We start from the raw sequence: 17,841 nt of genomic DNA, 5'->3' as shown, positions 1-17,841 counted from the left end.
TGGTATGCTCAAGTTAAAAACTAAAGCATCCAAGAAACCATGTTGCAGCCGACAAAGCACAAAAAAAAACAGACGCGCGAGGACAGTCAGTGTCAGCGATTATCATTTCTCCCCCCGTAATGTTGGTTATCAGCTACCTACTGAGTTACTTATCAGGTGCCAGCTCAGTACTAAAAAGTGCAGACCATAGGACAACCTAATATGAAGCAACGTCGTCACCTTCTGCATTCCTCATTACGCACTCTTAAGTTTCCGAGGTGAACTCGATCCGAACATTTGAAAGGGGCATTCATGGGGAAAATTCAGGGCACCCTTTTAGCATATAGAAGACGAGAAGACACAGATGACGGGAAATAACCTTTCTTTTTTCTTCCTAACTATCATTTCATATTACATAAATGTAAAAACAATGCCCTACAATCAAATGAATTACAAATCAATGGCCAACAAAACTGTACACAAGAATGACTGAAAAGCGGTACAAGGAATGACGCTTTTGGATTAATAATTACAGACCCCCCACCCAGGCTAAAACAGGCAGGCAGCTCTGAAGGATGAACCATTCCACATCTAAAAGTAGCTGCTTTATCGAGCGTGCTCTGACCAAAATTCTCCAAACCATGCAAAATTTTAACGGTCCCACATGGCTTGGAATATGGCAGGTCTGTGCTTCAACCAATGAACCATCTCCCTGTCCAGTGCAGAGTTATTTACTACAGCATCTAACATTGGGCTACCAAAGAATTTCGGAGAACTTTTGAATGACCATATCCGGTCTTTGGGCCAAGATCTCTGCGGCTGCTTCTCCTGAATAAACAAACAGAATAGATGACCAATTAATTGCCAATGTCACACTAAATCACAAATAACATATCTGGGCTAGCTTTGAAGCATGTCAAAAAGTCTACTTGAAGGATTTGAATCTGATTGAAGCTCATTGAGGCATATTATTGCCATGGATAGTACGTGACAATTGCGGAAAAGAGGTTTTCTATGGACAGCATGAGAAGGTTATCGAGGCTGTGGATGCAGTTACTTAATTCGCATTCTATGAAATCCTTTCAGTTGAGGTTTTCCAACCCCTGTTCGCTCTCAAAAATCTCAAGAGAATGCTTCTTGCAGAGAAAATATCTAGTGGCAGTTTGATATATATGCCTATCATTTTAACATTGGCTCAGTTACTCACCTAATGGAACTAGTCTTCTGTGATTGATCACTTTAAAATCATTTTGCCTACTGGGATAGAGTTTACTATTGTTAACAGAACCTCGTCCTTTTTGGGTAAACTTATACTGTGTAAAGACATTTCCTATTTATTATTTCCAATCCAAGAGCCTACCCAGGATTAAAAAAAGCACAATAACAGAATAACTTAAACAATATATCATGATAAAAATAAAAACTAACCATTCTAGCAAGCATAGATCTGACGGTCCTTGGACCATAAACACAATGTCGAGAGGGCTTCTGCGCCTTGGCATAAAAGGAACTGGTATCTGGCAAAGACAAGCAACCCCTGCTAGCTCTAGCCAGGCTCCGATCTGGATCGGCATTACTCTGGTTATGCCAAAATATAAGCTGTCCTAAACAATAATTTTCGCCATATATCTTTCGGTACTCCTGAAATTCTGCTCCCGACTTGTTAGTGTACTTGGGACCTAAGTCAAGTGGACTAATATAGACAGGTGGTGATGTAATCGCTTCATAATTCTGCAAGATAAAAATTAAAACGGTTCAAAATGACAAGTAAAAAAATTAACTGTACCATCATGTTGCTTAGTATTGGACAGTAGAGAGGTATACCTGTATCCTAAAGAAGTACTTGGTATAAGCATAAATATGGATTAAGTCAGCAGCAGCATCATGCCGACATTTATATGTACAAGGAAGATTTCGGATTTCATCCCTCAACCTTTGAAAATGAGAAAAATAGTGTAAAGTTTGTGAAGTTCCACTAGGTTAAAATAAACTAAAAACAAACCAGGTGTACGAACCACATACCATAACAAAGATTTCCGAAGCTCTTTTTGAATATCTACTGAATTTGAAGGATCGTGAGCATGAATTTTAAGCTTGAGATCCTTCAAGATCTCTTCTTCAATATGAGGAGCGATGCACTTAAGAAGCTCCTCAACAAATGAACCCTCACCTTTCCAGAGGAAGGAAACAGTTGCTTCAGGACTGAGCTTCTCAAGAGGAGGTGGTGCTTTCCGTGGATCGCCAAAAATACATCTCATGACATACCTTACCTGCAATACCCCAATAAGAAATTAGCATACAGAAAGAAAAATTAATTGGATAATTACCAGAATGAGATAATGCCTGCAGTGAAATAGGTGACACTAATCAAGTTCAAAAAACAAAGGGTTGCAATTTAGTGAAATGCTTGATTTCCTACGTAAGATATAACACTATTGACCATCTAGAAACGGCCAAATGATTGATTTTCTACGTAAGAGGATATTACAATATTGAACATCTAGAATCGGCCTTATGATGCACGGCTTCTCTATCACAGTAGTATCAGCTTGGTTATTGATTGTTAATTGTTAAAAAGCCCAGGCCAAAAACATTGTGCTCACCATTTCTCCTTTATGATCAGGTTTACATGCAAAGTGTTTTCTTCTTAGCAACGTTAAAAATATAGAATAATGAAAAAGGAAAAAAAAAAAAAATATATATATATATATATATATATATAAGGGTGGATAATCACCTTATCAAGAGTGACAGCAAGATTCTGAAGCCTTTGGTTGTAAACACCCTCAGCCTGAGTCATACAAAAAGTGGGATAAAGGGAAAATATTAGGAGGAAAAATGGGAATACAATATTACAAATGTCATCTCACGAGAATAATGTACGCAAAAAGAAAGTACACAGACAGAGAGCATACCTGAACTTCGGCATCACTCCTTTCAACTTCAAGACATATATCTGAAAAATATTTTCTTTTTTCTTCCAGATTATGCTTTAGAATTTCTTCAGGAAGTTTTGTTCGTTCAAAATTGATAAATCTCACCTGCACCATATAATATGTTAGGGATAATTTATGCACAACAACCACAAAAACAGAAAAAAAGTATCAAGACAGATGAAGGCACATACAAGGCGAGCCGCATAAGCAACAAGCCAATCTGGCAGGCCTCCAAGCAAACAACTGCCTAAACCAGCTCTTCCAAGGTCATTATAGTCCTCTTCAGACACAGAATTTAATTCACAAGCTTCTAGCATCAAATAATGCCGATCAAGAATTCCATGAGAGTCCTTCAGAACCTAAGAGGAGAGAAAGCTCACTCCAGTCAACACATAAAATAGTAACATAATAGAAACTCGGTTTTCATGCAAAAAGCGCTACCAACTATTAACAAGCATGTCTTCTAATTCCACTGAACTAAGAATATTTATTTCTTCTTCTGGTTTTTCTAGCACCTATAAATTGAAACTTTTGTATAAGTTCAAACCTTTTGGAAAGCCCCTTCACCAGTCAAATTCAGATAACTCCCACGGCATACTTGGCTTCCACACAAACAAACCGATGCTTCATACTCCTCCTTGCTCTACAGTGAGATGAAAGGTACTCATTACACGGCGATATACTAAGAAAATATTTACTCATGAAATAAAATAGAAAGAAGTCAGAAAGTAACAGGACAAACCTCCGTTACAGAATTGTAGTCAAAAGTGATCTCCTCACCATGTTGAATTTTACGAACACTATAAATACCAATTTGATATTGACCATCAACGGCAGTAACCCTACAAAAACAGTGAAAATAACAGATAACTACCCGAGTATATGATAATTAACAATTAAAAAAACGTAACATAAGGAATGCAACCCAGTAATATAATCCTCAACTAACAATAAATAACCGAGTCATTTCCAGGAAAAAATTTTAAATAAAATATATTAAATGTGTCAATCAGTCAAATCTCAAACTATGTCAGAATATTAAAGATTTAAATACAATGTTCCTATCATGCACGCAGGCTTGGTCCCTCAGCACCTTTATTTATTGCCACAGCCAAGGGACATAAGTGGAAGCTCGGCGGACAAACTAGCTGAAATTTATTTCAAAATCAACCTATGCAAATTTTATTTTCCCCATCAAAAGACGGCAATAGGCATTTAAAGCCCGTCGACACATTGAAGGACAAAACAACGCAGTGAAGTTAAAAGAAGTCAAGAAAATAGAATAAGAAGCAACAACTTTGCATGTGAACTTAACTCTGAATCTGGTAGTAATTCTTGCATTTAAGTTCTTTTAGCAGAAAAATTCAAGTGCATTCTTTTGTGAAACTTTGATCTCTCTAGTTCATTTTTTTTAGTAAATTCAGTCTGTATTTAAAAAAATAATAATAATAATTGATGCTTAATTTTCTACTCAAATAATTGGGGATTTACAATTGATATGGCACATATAATAAATTTAAAGGGTTTCAAGCCAAGAATTTAGTTGAAATTTTATGTTAAGTATGAAGGGAAAATTTTGAGATTATTTGTTATGAAATTTGATATTTTTTTGCTGGTGAGTTGTAAATGAATGAATATATAAAACAAATTATTCAACTTTTTTGAAGATTTGGAATACAAAAATAAGAATTTGAGAGTTTTAACTACAATTTGAAGGTGATGAACTTATTTGTAATAATTAAAAACAGAGATCGAGTTCAACAAAAAAAAAATAGATGAGCAAAAAATCACACATTAACAATAATAAAGGGACTAAAACTTTAATTGAACCTAGCAAATAGTATAGACATATTAAATAAAGAATGGAAAAGGAAACATTCTGATTGAATTTAACATGCCAATATTTCATCGTCAGCAACAAACACAAGATGCAAGATGCAGATCATGATGATCCACAAGAGGTTTGTTATCATTTTCAAACGAAGGCCAAAGGAAAACTCACACTTCCATTAATGAATAATGGAAGTTGGAAGAAGATAATGATATAATGTCTACAATGATCACAATCATAATTGTAGCCACACAAAAGAATATCATGATTTCATTTGATAAATAGATCAGTATAATCTTTCATGCACAATTGACCCCTAAAATGCACACAGTGCACTAAAATAGCAAACACAATTGTTTTTACAAACAAGAAAACTAGTATCGGAATCTGAAAAGTCAGCAAGCAACAACCATACAACTTGAATGACAAACAAATGATATAATGTCTACAATGATCACAATCATAATTGTAGCCACACAAAAGAATATCATGATTGCATTTGATAAATAGATCAGTATAATCTTTCATGCACAATTGACCCCTAAAATGCACACAGTGCACTAAAATAGCAAACACAATTGTTTTTACAAACAAGAAAACTAGTATCGGAATCTGAAAAGTCAGCAAGCAACAACCATAAAACTTGAATGAGAAACAACTTACTTGGCTTCACAGTTAGGTCTGCACGAATGACATATTCGACTGGCATAATTAGCCATATGCATGGCATCAACAACAACTAAGTCATACCCATCAGCATCACCCTGTCACGAAAATTGTAAGATTCATCAGTATAGAATGAAGATGAATGAATAATATCAAGTTAGCCATCATAACCTCAGTATTTTGAAGGGATAGGTGGCACCTTTGGCCTTTCGAGGTAGATGTTGTAGAATTCTGGTGCTGGATCTTTACTATCTTTCTGCAGAGATCGAATCCCATCTTGTTTTTCAAACCACTTCCACACAGGATAAACCTATGAAAAACAATATAATAAAAACTATAATGCCTCACAAAAACAAAATCCTATAAGCATATGATGCTATGCTACAGACTAAATTTCTAAACTGGATAACCGCTTGTGCAGTTGATAAGCTGAACAAGCAGAGCACATCAACTCAAGTAGAAACACCTATATCTACAACTACTGTAAATAAAACACTTTAAATAAACCATAGATAGCAACCCGAGCAGTAGTTCAAATCCCCAAGGCTATCCAGAAAGTCAAGATCCAATAGGCCAATATTTGTTACGGTAACACATTAGAGAGTAAATTATTGCACACTTCACAAACTGCACGTGCAAAAGATACAAATATCTAGATCTTTAGAGAAAATATAATAACCGGTATAATGACTAGAAAATACAGAAACAGTGTGTGAAAAGTTTTCTATTCTCTCCAGTGAATGGTTGTTGCTTAGATATTTGATAAGTCTCATATGTAAAATACAGAAATGTATAGATTTGTACATTTTGCAGAGAATAGATCAAGAGTAATTTAATCATGTTAAGCAATACAGAACAAATAATGAAAGGGCACAGTCTTCTGTTCTGACTTTAGAAGGACCTTGCTTAAATATTTAACACTACATTGGAAACCTGAATTTATCCTAAAGTAGGAGCTTGCACGAAGAACCATATACCTTGCAAGTTTAATAATCAAAGACTGAAGTTTCAAGGGTAAAATTCCATTGAGACATACCTCTCCCAGAAACTCCACAACAAAATCATCTTCCCCAAATCCTTCTTCCTTGTTGCAAACAACACCAAGCCCCTGCATGATCCATCCCAACAGATAGTATCATGAAAATGAAAAATAGCAGTGAGAAGTCAATCACCAGAAAACTAATGTAAGATAACTGTAAAATTAGTTAACAAACAAAAAAAATGATATACCTTCCTATAAGCTACGTATTTGTCTTCTGGACGACTGTCCATGGCCTTCAGAATACCTTGACACATTTTAACCATTCTTGCATCACAATCGTCCTCAGCTTGTCTTTTAATATCTTCAACAACAGGCCGCAACGGGTAGCTCATTGGAGTGCTTCCAGTTCCAGTAAAATTTCTACCTTGCCTATTCAATGTTCGAAGGAGTGTATCTTCTATAAATAAATGCTTCTCTGGCAGAGCCCAATCTAACTCCTCTGGCATAGAATCAAGCAAAAGATTGTGTGTAAAAGGATCAATTCCATAAACTTCTTGCTCGATAACCTCATATCCTAGCTGCTTTCTAGGTTTGTAATCTTTCACTTCAGGAAGTTCCATATCTGACTCCTCAGTGCCATTCTTTTGTGCACTCAGCTTCTCAGCATAGTCGTCTGGTAATGAAACCCTCATCTTCCTTCGCACATCCTCTTCATCGGCTACAATGCAATATTGATCAATGACTTTATATTTCCTGGTAACTGGAGGAACCAAACTTGCTTTTGTCATGCGTGCACCCCACTCTCGATCATCAGTTATAAAATCCAAATCTTCCTCAGGTGTCAAGTATCCTTCCCCTCTTGACTCCCTAATCAGACTTTCTGAATGTACTTCTCGTTCGCTTTCAGTGTCAGAGGTTGTAGTATCACTGTCACTCTTTCCATCTTCATAAGACATATCAAGATCATCATCAGATGTTTCACTCTCTGAGCCCATCGATTTTTTGTTCAACTTTGATAATCGCCTCTTAATTTCTCGATCAGAGGTATATTCCACATTATCCAAACCATGTGTCCCGTTACTCCTATACTTCCTTTCATTCACTAACCTATTCTTCTTATACTTTGACAAAGTAGAGCAGGACACTGCAGGCAAGTCATTGTCCCACGATTTCAGTAGATTTCTCTCATGCACAGATTTAGAACTCTCTTCCAGCCGTGTTGCAAGCTGAATAAACAGTGTGATAATATGATTCATGTAACTGGCATCACCCCGATTCTTCACTCTGTAATCAATACCAATATGAACACATTAAAAATTTAATAAAAATATTGGATTAAAAACAAATAAAAATGTGGTTGGATGAAACACCCACATTTTGAATGATCCAAGAAACATGTGCTAAATGAATAAGTCCATAAAAAGAGGCAACTGTAACGTATAATGAGTAAATCTATGTCAGAATGCAAAACAACTAAGACATGCACCCCACCAACTTTAGCATAGATGAAAGATAACTACAACTGAAAAGCAGTAGAGCTTACACATACACCTGAGAATCAAACAGCTCAATGGCAAGAACATACATCACTCAATCAGTATCTTGACACGAATATGACAAACTAAAGGGACCTTTGTATTCTTTTCACCATAAACTAATAAGTCCTATCATCTTCAGTTCAATGTTTCCAACAAGAAAAGTAATATTATAATCCTGGGATCAGTAATTACTACCTACAAATGAAAAAGGAAAAACGGAAAGAGAACTTACTTTATGGCATCACGACACATTCTACTTATGTCTTCTTTCACAGAATTCAACCCACGGCTACTATAATAACCATTTTTCATTTTAGCCTCAATTTCTGCAACCTATTAAGAAAAAATAAGCCAAAATAAATCATGAACAAAGGAGAACTTCATGATAGCGAAATTAAAAGAATTTGGCCAGTACCTTGGGCACAAAAAAGTCACAAGAGTTTGTCTTCATAATTTCACGGAGTCTTGAAGCAAGGAATTCCTCCATCCTCTTATAACCACTTTCAGTTTTCTTGATTGCCCACCGTCTTGTTCGAGCATCCCTCGATAGAATGGAGGAGGACTTTCTAGCATCATATAGTTTTGATCGCTTGTACAAGTTTTGACGGAACAATTGCTTGGTATCTCTCTTATCCACACTATCAAAATAGTCCTTCAATTGCCCAAAATCATCTATACCTATACTGCTGGATTTGGAAACAGACGAGGCTAGCTCTGTAATGTGTTTAAGACTTCTAATTTTGTGAGGATCCTCAGAAATTTTAGTCAAGTATGAACTCCGGCTCTTGATCCATTTCACATTTGCAAATTTAAGAGTCAGCTCTCCAAACTGGTTGCACCCTCTAATGTCTACTGTAAATAAACCAGGAAATGAAAGAAGAACTTTCTCAAGCATCTCAGCTGTAATATTAACACAACCCCTTAGAATTATAGAATTGATCTTCTCTTTCTCGTATCCATTCTGCAAACAAATAATCAGATTAGAGGAAGATGAAGAATATGAGACATTCCTGTTAAAGTGAATTGGCAAGTACATATCAAACCTACCAAAATGTTCCACAACATGGCATCAGTGCATGAATGACCCAAGGATGACAAATTGACCTGCATTGACACTTCTTTATAAAACCTTACAGAAGCTCTCCAGCGCTTGCAAGTCAATGAAGCAAAAACAAGGGACTTCAAATCAGATTTCAAAAAATGGAAAATCTGTGCTAGCACACGGCCATCCAAATTGTCCCAGCTTCCCATTTGAGAATCAGCAACACCAATTTCATCTTCAGGAAAAGTAGCATCACCACATAGATCCTCAAAACTAGATTCATCCTTCTCGATAGTAAAATCACCATCTTCCAAATCACTGTCATCTTCACTATCATCAAGTATCCGGGCTCTCTTGGTTGCATGTGCATCACCTTCTAAAAATTACATGCAACACACAAAATAAGGAAATAATTAAAAAAAATTAATCATGAGTCCATTCAAATCAAATTTTCTGTGATATTCTCTGATGGATCAGTCTAACACACTACCACACAGGAAATAACATGTGACAAGAGCACAAGCATTGGTCAGAAGGGTAAATTTGCTAGCAAATGGGCTCAGCTTATACCAGTCACGCTAATACATTGGTCTAAAAATAAATTACTTGCCCAATCAGTAGTTATTAACAGAAAAAATGAGGTTTGAACTAAAAAACAGGATAAAATTTTTCAACCAAGGAAGGTCAGCGGACAAATTAAAAATCAAAGAAATAACCATTACCTGATTTCCAATAAAGTTGTTTTTCAATTTCTTTCTTTGGTTGTCTTGCATTGATCCAGGGATCTAAAACCTCATTTATAGCTGCAGCAAACTCTCGGCTCTTATATGATTTCATCACAAGCTCATGTAGCTTCCCACGAGTATAACCAATAAACTGAGGATGCAAGCTGTTAAACAAACTTGAATTTGTGTAAGGTTCACCACATGCCTGAGTTTGCTTTGATGAAAAACCAGATATTGAACTGCTTTCTTGTTGGATCGTGAGACTGCCATCAGATGTTTCTGTTCCAGAGGTGACAGGAACCCAGAGTTTGTCACTTTTCCTGAACACACTGCTATGCCTTTTTATGATACCTTGATCTACTAAATACTGTAGCTCTGAAAATGATGAGGGGCCCCTTTCACGCCCAGAACCGTCGTAATAATACCAGTCACCCAAATGTAATTGCAACTCATGGATAGTACAGAGATGGTCTTTGGGAGTGTTAAGGAATTCCATGATCCTGTAAGAACCTTGGTCACTAAAAGCTTTTAACTGGGAATCATGTTCAGTTGATGATCTCTTGCTATCACTGGTCGCAGAGAAGGGCCGACTTGACCTAGAATGATGTCTTTCCTTGCCCCGCGTCTTGTGGCGTGACTCAGAGACCAATGACCCCTGGTCCTTTACTACACATGCATTTATCCTGACCACTGAAAGAACATTGCCTTTCACTCCTCTCACAGAAACAGGCTTACTTTGAACTGATCTACCTGCAGCACTGCATTCATCCCTCTCGTCAGCACAGAAAGCCCACAGAGGAAGATCAAGCCTCTTGTTTTGAGAAGGAAAATACAGTTCATCTTTTTGAGGCCAACGAGGATCTTCACATCCAGACTTTGGCATTTGACATAACGAAAAACCATTATTTAGGACAAGTTTCTTTCTGGAATATCTATCCAGGGAATCATCATTCCTCTTCCAGTCACCACCCTTACATGACCAACGGGTGGAAAACCAGTCACTAGAAATACCAAAGCCTAGTCCATTATCCTTATCAGATGACATACTTAACATAGACTCAGAATCTCTAGATGCTAAATCAGTACTAGAATCATAATCTTCCCCAAGGCAGGAAACATTCCAAGGAAAACCTGAAAAAAGTTGGGGATGCTTTGTCATGACACATCTAACTCATAAGTGAATATCCCTTTGTTTTTCTAAGATGAAAAATAATCATAATCCACAAAAAAGTTGAGGGTGCGTACACATAACAAAATGGGAAAATTATAATTTTAAGTTCCATATATGATGCAAAATAACAATCTGACAAAGCTTACAAATTTTGTTTTGAATGAACGTATACCCAGCCATCATAAACGACTGAATGGAATCACCACAAAAATTTTGTTCTATGAATCAACCAAGTGAATTGCTAACATAAGATAGCATACCTAGCCATCATAAACGATTAAGTGGGATTACAGCAAGCAAAAAAAAATTCAATGAGAAGTAACCAATTATCTCATTTTATAAATAATGACCGAAGTGTTCTGTAGAACACTAAAAAACTCCCTTCAGATTTTATACACGAATAAGATGTATTTGCCTGAAGCAAAAGCAAAGTGGTTGTGGAACAGTCCTCTGCCCTCGACAGAGTTTGCCAGTGGAGTGGTTTAGTATAGCAACCATACATACTGAATGGCAGCCGCAGCAGCACTTAGTTGGTTCCAGAAAAGCTCTCTCAGACAGAGAAATTAAGGTTTTTCGGGGCAGCTATCTTGGCATTCCGGTTTTCAGAAAATAAATATACAGCTGTAACAGTGCCTCTTAATTTTTACAAGGTAACAAGACTTATATCACATATGTAAACAACATTCATATAATAATACATAATTCTTTTTATAGTAATATTATAACACAATAAGTATTTTATCATATACTTATCATGTAGTTGGGGGTCATGATCATTGGGTTGAAACTCCCGAACCCATTACCAAATCCAATTTAAATTGGATAATTCCAACCCAACCCACAAAAAGGTAATTGGGTTTTGGGCAAGTTTGTGTACTACGCGCATGATCATCAAGTTTGAAACTCCCGAATCTGTTACCCAATTCAATTTGCACTAAAAATTCCAACCCACAAAAATGTAATTGGGTTTGATTCGGGGAGATGGTGTTAGGTGCAACCTGCCTACGCTCCTAGTGAAAATGATAAAAAAAAAAGATAGATTTAAAAGATGATGACTAATGATTTCAAAAAAAGAACTTGGATTTGACTTTGGTTGGCATTTACTTGTATATTTTGTTAAGACACCAATGTTACTGTTAATTATGAATGTCATTAATTTGGAGTAACTTTTACCCTTTTTGTATAATGAACATTATATTAAATATATAAAAAATTCCAAATAACAGTTATCTGGCTAAGGTTTTTCGAGCAGACCACTACTCGCCCCTATGGAATTTGAACACTGAACAGTATTATTTCCAAACAAAAAAGCTCACCTGCAGAAGCTAAACACATAGAAGTTTCACATATTTATCGTCTCCCAGTCATGTATTACCAATACCAAGAAATGGGTCCACATGTCAATGCTCAATCATAACCAAAAACAAGAAACTGCTGTCCGAAAAAAAAAACGACAAAACACCAGTAATGAAGAACTCCAACAACAAAAACCTCAATGTTGCCAAATACCAGAAAACCAAAACAATTTGAAAATTTTCAAAAATTAACCAACAATTTGAATATAGCACAATATATAATGCTTCCAAAAAAGTCAAACATCTAAGAATATCGCAGCTTAGTAAGAAATATCAGACACACAAAATCGTGAATTAATAGAATATGTAAAGTTAATATTAAAACAGACAAGAACCACAAAATAATTACGTACCATCATAATCTCTCGATCCCTCCCCTCTTGCATTTTCAAAATTCATTAGCAACACTTCTGCAAGCATAAAATAAATAATAAGAAAGGTGAAAAGGATGACGAAATATTAAAAAGGACAGGGTATAGGGGATGAAATTAACAACAAATTTTGAGATTTATTCTCACTTTTTTTATTAAAGAAACTCTCAAGAATTTTCATTGACAGAATAAAATACCTTTTATTGCCTCAGGTTCCATCTCAGGAGTGACATCATAACCCTCCAAGAGATTTTTAACTCTTTCATCAATGTGGAAGTCCTCCAAAAGTTCAGATGAACGCAAACTGTCAATGGGGCACACTAGTGGAGGCGGCGAGGAGGTTAGCATTTCCTGGTGATTCTCATGAGCAGATTGAAAAATATCAGCTGTATCTGACAAGATATTACCAGGAGCTTCTGGGGGATTTACCAGTTGAGTTATGCTATCCGACACAATCGAAGGAAAGTTCTGAGGTGCCAAAGGTGACGCGGCATTTTCAACTGTTAACCACCTGTCACTATCTATGTGCTTGATAAAGTGATCTGACATTAGTACACCTTCCTCCACAAGGACCTTGATGTCGCACAATTTAGCAGGCCCATTTTCCACACCACCATAGTCCAGGTAATACCATTTCCCTGAAGACAAATCTGTCACCACAGGGACATGTGGAGGGGTATCACAAATGTCCATATCCTCCTCCATAGAAGGCATCTCCTCAGGAGGTGGCTCGGAGAGAGGAGATTCTTTGTGGGTAACGGTTGGGCTGCAACTCCGGTGTTCATTTAAAGGTTGATTGCAGATGTCTTTCTCAACAGACTTAATGGTCTCTTGCACACTTTTTTCATTCTGAGATTCGGTACTTGAACAGTTTGAATCTCTCTGAGTCTGCTTATCTTCTTGATCCTTACAACAATTTTGGGAATCATGTTTTTCACTTGGTAAGGTTTTACAACTTGAATCACGTCGACTGTCTTTCCTAGCCTGTTCAAGGGTAGATGCTTCTAACAAATTTGTGGTACTATCCTTAGGATCGTGCCGCCGACTTCGATCGGGTGGTGACTGTTCAGAACGTGTCGGACTTCTCAATTTATGATCAGGCTGACGACTTCTGTCCCAGTTCCTTGTATATGGCGACCTCTCCCGACCATGGGGGGATTTCTCCCGGTTATACGGATATGGGGACCTCTCCCGTCCATGTGGGGACTTCTCCCGGTTATATGGAGATCTGTCACGACCACAAGGAGACCTGCGTACTGGAGTTCGATCCCTGTGATCATAATACCTGCCTCGGTCACGTGGGGATCGCTCAGAATGACCAGGGCTGCGCCCATGCCTGTCATAAGCCTGTCTAATAGACAAAGAAGATTCATGATTCCTACTTGAATATTTATCTGCCGATAATTTGGTAGGATTATTAGTTCGGTAAGACCGTTCCACAGAACGACGAGAATAGTTTTCTGAATAAACTTGGCGACAGCTATCATCAGAAAGTCTTCGGCTTTTTAAACCGGCATAATCTGTAGAATGCTTCCGCTCATAGCTGTCAGTATCATTACCAAGCCTCTTCAACCGACTTCCAGAAGTGTAATCTCGTGCATGGTCCTTACCATTGCTGTGAACGTTCTTCTCGTCATCCACAATCTTAGAACTGATCCTTACATTACGCTGTTGTCCACCCTCCCACCTGGGAGAACTTTTAGAATGCTGACTCCCACGAATATTCAAATCCTTCTTCCTAAAAAAATCATCCCCAGAATATCTCCCAGAAGAAGGTGTACTTTCACGTTCACGTTCACGTTCAATTTTCCACCCTTTGTCCCTACCTGAATGGTACCTGCGGATTCTACTGTCATAATCCCCCTTGTACCATCTATCCGGAATGAATTCTCCCTTCTCAATTTCATCATTTACACCTCTCCACGACCCATATTCACCTCTCTCAGCTTCCCCTTTCCTACCACCCTTCTCAGGAACTATCTCCCCTCTTTCAACATCCTCTTTCCTCCATTTCCCAGAAGCAATCTCCCCCTTCTCCAGCTCCCTTCCTTTCCACTTCTCACTCACAATCTCACCGTTCTCAATCTCGCCCTTCCTCGGTTGGGCTGGTGGCGGCATCTCTGGCACGAACTCCCCATTTTCCAGGTCAGTCCTAGGCCACTTCAAAGTGCCCAATTCACCTTCCTCCACTTCCTCCTTCTGCACCTTCTCTTGCTGTTTCTCCACTTCGCCACCATTCTCAAGATCATTGCTGCTCCTCTTGCTCACTCTGTCCAACCCCAATTCACTCTTTCTCGCCTTCATCTTCCTCTTCTCATTGCCAGCAAACTTGAACAACTTGGAATTGAAGCCATTCCCACTCTTGCCTCCGCACACAACAGTCTTCTCGGAACTCGGCAACCTCTCCATAATATACTGCAAAGGCATGCACGGGACGCCTCCATCGCCCATGGAAATCTCACCCTCGACGTAAGAACCTCGAAACCCTAGCAGTCCCCTCGCCCAGGGCTGTCGATGCTCATGCTGCAAATGCTTCGCCTCAATTCAATCCCTGCTCCAATTGAAAACCCTAAATTCCACACACAATCACGAAACGGGTCAAAGCCGAAGCAAATGCGTATAATTCGCGCACCGGCGCGCGCAAACGAACGAGAAACCTTCCGTGGAAAAAATACGCTTTAAGATTCGAACCGCGTGAAGCCACTCCGCGAAAATATATAAAAAAAAATTAAAAACAGAAAAGGAAGAAGAAGGAGAGAAGACGAGAAAATTACCGAGAAAAGAAAGATATAAAGAAGATGATAGATCGGAGAGACGAGCGTAGCTGTAGTTTGAATTTGTAGCGTTAGAAGAAGGAAGATCGAAAAGTATGGTTTGTGGCGAGAGAAAGATAGGGTAATTAGTAACAGTGTCTTCGTTCTTGGCGCTTCCTCTCTCTGCTATTATATGTTCTCTTCTTGCCTTGTTTTGGGTTGTTCTTCTTTGATGTTGGTCTGGGTTAAAGACGAACCAAACCTTCGTGTGTATTTCTTCTCTATTTTTTTCCCTTTTCTTTGGGTATATTTCTTATTTTCTTTGTGTATATTTATTGCTGGTGACTGAGTTAAAGTACGAAAATGCCCCTCCTCATGCGGAACTCGATATATATTCGGGTGGGGAAAAGGGCCGGGCCGGGACAGTTTATTTTTAAGATCCAAATCTTATACGATGAAACCGTTGACTCAAAAGAACTTTCACTCGAATCCATACACAGAGAATAAAATATGGCAATTGATTTTTGCACCCCATCAATTTCTGAATGCACTTAATCATCTTTTGGAATTTCAATTTTATTCTTGGAAATTTGATTTGAAAATGATATCCTCGTTGGTTTGTGGTGGTGGTTGTCACCCAAAGAGATTACCTCAACAAGTATTGGTGGAGGCCGTGATGATTTGTTAAAATCAAAGGAGGTGTAATAGGTAGATCGGTCAATTTGACTTATGGCGCAAGGGTCATGTTTAGTTCATCTTTGAATAATTTTTCTTTTAAAAAATTATCAAACCAAAGGTAAAAATACATCTCAACTTCCAAAGTTTCCTCTCAAACATATTAGATTCAGGACTAAGGCAAGTTTGGCTTCATTATAACATATTAATTAACTCTAAAAGAGTCAAAATAAGTTAAAACTCATGAGTTAATCTGGTCTACCACGAGTTCTGGTCGGAGTGGGTTAAAAAAATTGTAAATTTCGACATAGGCCAAAAATGAACCCAATCCACTATGAACCCAACTCATCTGATTGAACTCATGATGAGTTGAGTTGACTCACTAATCCACCTACAAATTCTAAGTATTAAAAAAATCCTAAATGCTCTCCAATCTCTAAATGTATTCGAATGTATTGTATTTTTGTGTTTTTGAATTGTATTTGGATTTAACTTTATTTAGATTTTAATTAGAAAAAAATTATATTTTTTTTATATGAAGAAAATCAAATTCGTAATCAAGTGAGTCAATCCGTTTAATCCACCAACCTGTGGTGGGCCGGGTCGAGTGACATGTTTTGACAGCTTTAATTAACTCTTAAAAATAATACTTTCATTATGGGTCAAAAGTTGAGTCAAGTCTTCTTAGACGAAAGCGGAGACGGGTCAGTCTAGGTCAAAGGAAGAAACATGTAATTTCAAGTCGAAATTTGAGACATACCAAAAGTTGAGATGGGCTTACCGAAGTCAAAGTTTAAGACTGGCCTAAGGTTGAGACGACTCGAAGGTTAAAAGAGGTCGCTCTGGGCCAAAATTTGAGACCAACTATCATAGGTCGAAGGTTAAGATGGGTTGACCTGAGTCGAATGTAAAGACAAGTCAGACCAGATGAAGTTTGAAACAAGTCGGCCTAAGATGAAGGTCCATAAAGGTCATACTTGACCAGAGGTTGAGACGGGTCGGCCTTGGCCGAAGGTCAAGAAGGTTCAATTGGGCTAGAGGTCGAGATGATTCAAATCAAACCCGAAGGACATGACATGCCAAACCAAACCAAAGGTCGAGATGGGTTAGACTAAAGCGAAGGTCAAGACGAACAAACCTAGTCTGAAGGTCAAGATAAACCAAATCAAGCCTGAGTTTTAGACGAGTCGACCAAGGACAAAGGTCAAGACGTGCCAAAGATGAAATGAGTCAGTTTAGGTTGAAGGTCAAGATGGACCGACCTATGCCTAAGTTCAAAATATATCAAGTTGGGTTGAAGGTCGAGGCGGGGCAACCTGAGTCAAATGTTAAGATGTTTTTCCTTAATCGAATGTTGAAACGAACTGGTATAGGTCCAAGGTCAAGGCGAGCTAGCCTAGGTCAAAGGTCAAGACATGTTGGGTCAAGCCAAATTATGAGACAGATCAATGTTGGTCGAAGGTCGAGATAAGTCGTGACGGCTTAAGGTCAAGACGGTTGGACCCTGGTTGAAAGTCCATACAAGCCGATCCAGACTAAAGGTCAAAACGAGTTATCCCAAGTTGAAGGTTGAGATAGGTAGACCCAAGTCGAAGATCAAGACACGTCAACCTATATTGAAGGCCCACTTGGGTATGAAGTGTCTTTTCCTTGGGCTTGTGTTACTTTAAGTGTCAAAGTTTAACTTATAAGAAAATGAAGTATAAATATACGCTTCCAAAACACATGATTCGAAATATGTGTAGGAGATGCAAAATATATTTTTGAATTCTTTAAGAAGAGTAATTTAATAATCTGAAAAGATTATTTCAAATGCA

The 17,841-nt window shown here is 37.8% G+C and overlaps 1 protein-coding gene across 2 annotated transcripts; it reads right to left on the bottom strand.

Moving 5' to 3' along the window:
- Positions 1-344: 344 nt before the first annotated feature.
- SDG2 (SET domain protein 2) lies at positions 345-15,666 on the bottom strand. 2 transcript variants are annotated; one of them, XM_088093726.1, is made up of 20 exons: positions 15,371-15,666; positions 12,794-15,165; positions 12,579-12,635; positions 9,697-10,830; positions 8,980-9,350; positions 8,348-8,893; positions 8,165-8,265; positions 6,643-7,678; positions 6,449-6,520; positions 5,612-5,722; positions 5,410-5,510; positions 3,658-3,757; positions 3,463-3,558; positions 3,107-3,274; positions 2,895-3,020; positions 2,717-2,770; positions 2,002-2,249; positions 1,804-1,912; positions 1,408-1,710; positions 345-807 (listed from the first exon to the last, which is right to left on the bottom strand). In XM_088093726.1, exons 2-20 carry the CDS (start codon positions 15,045-15,047, stop codon positions 631-633), a joined length of 7,164 nt encoding a protein of 2,387 aa, XP_087949852.1. In that variant the 5' UTR covers positions 15,048-15,165; positions 15,371-15,666; the 3' UTR covers positions 345-630. The 2 variants fall into 2 exon arrangements, with proteins under 2 accessions (XP_087949852.1, XP_087949854.1); XM_088093728.1 differs by having other exon boundaries at positions 8,980-9,347.
- Between the last annotated feature and the right edge of the window lie 2,175 nt (positions 15,667-17,841).

Source organism: Vigna umbellata, chromosome 6 (assembly GCF_029865625.1).
Source record: "Vigna umbellata cultivar VRB3 chromosome 6, Vumbellata_1.0, whole genome shotgun sequence".
In the NCBI taxonomy this organism is placed as follows: domain Eukaryota; kingdom Viridiplantae; phylum Streptophyta; class Magnoliopsida; order Fabales; family Fabaceae; genus Vigna; species Vigna umbellata.
Note: the sequence above shows the minus strand (reverse complement) of the source record. Positions and strands in the feature narration are given on the sequence as shown.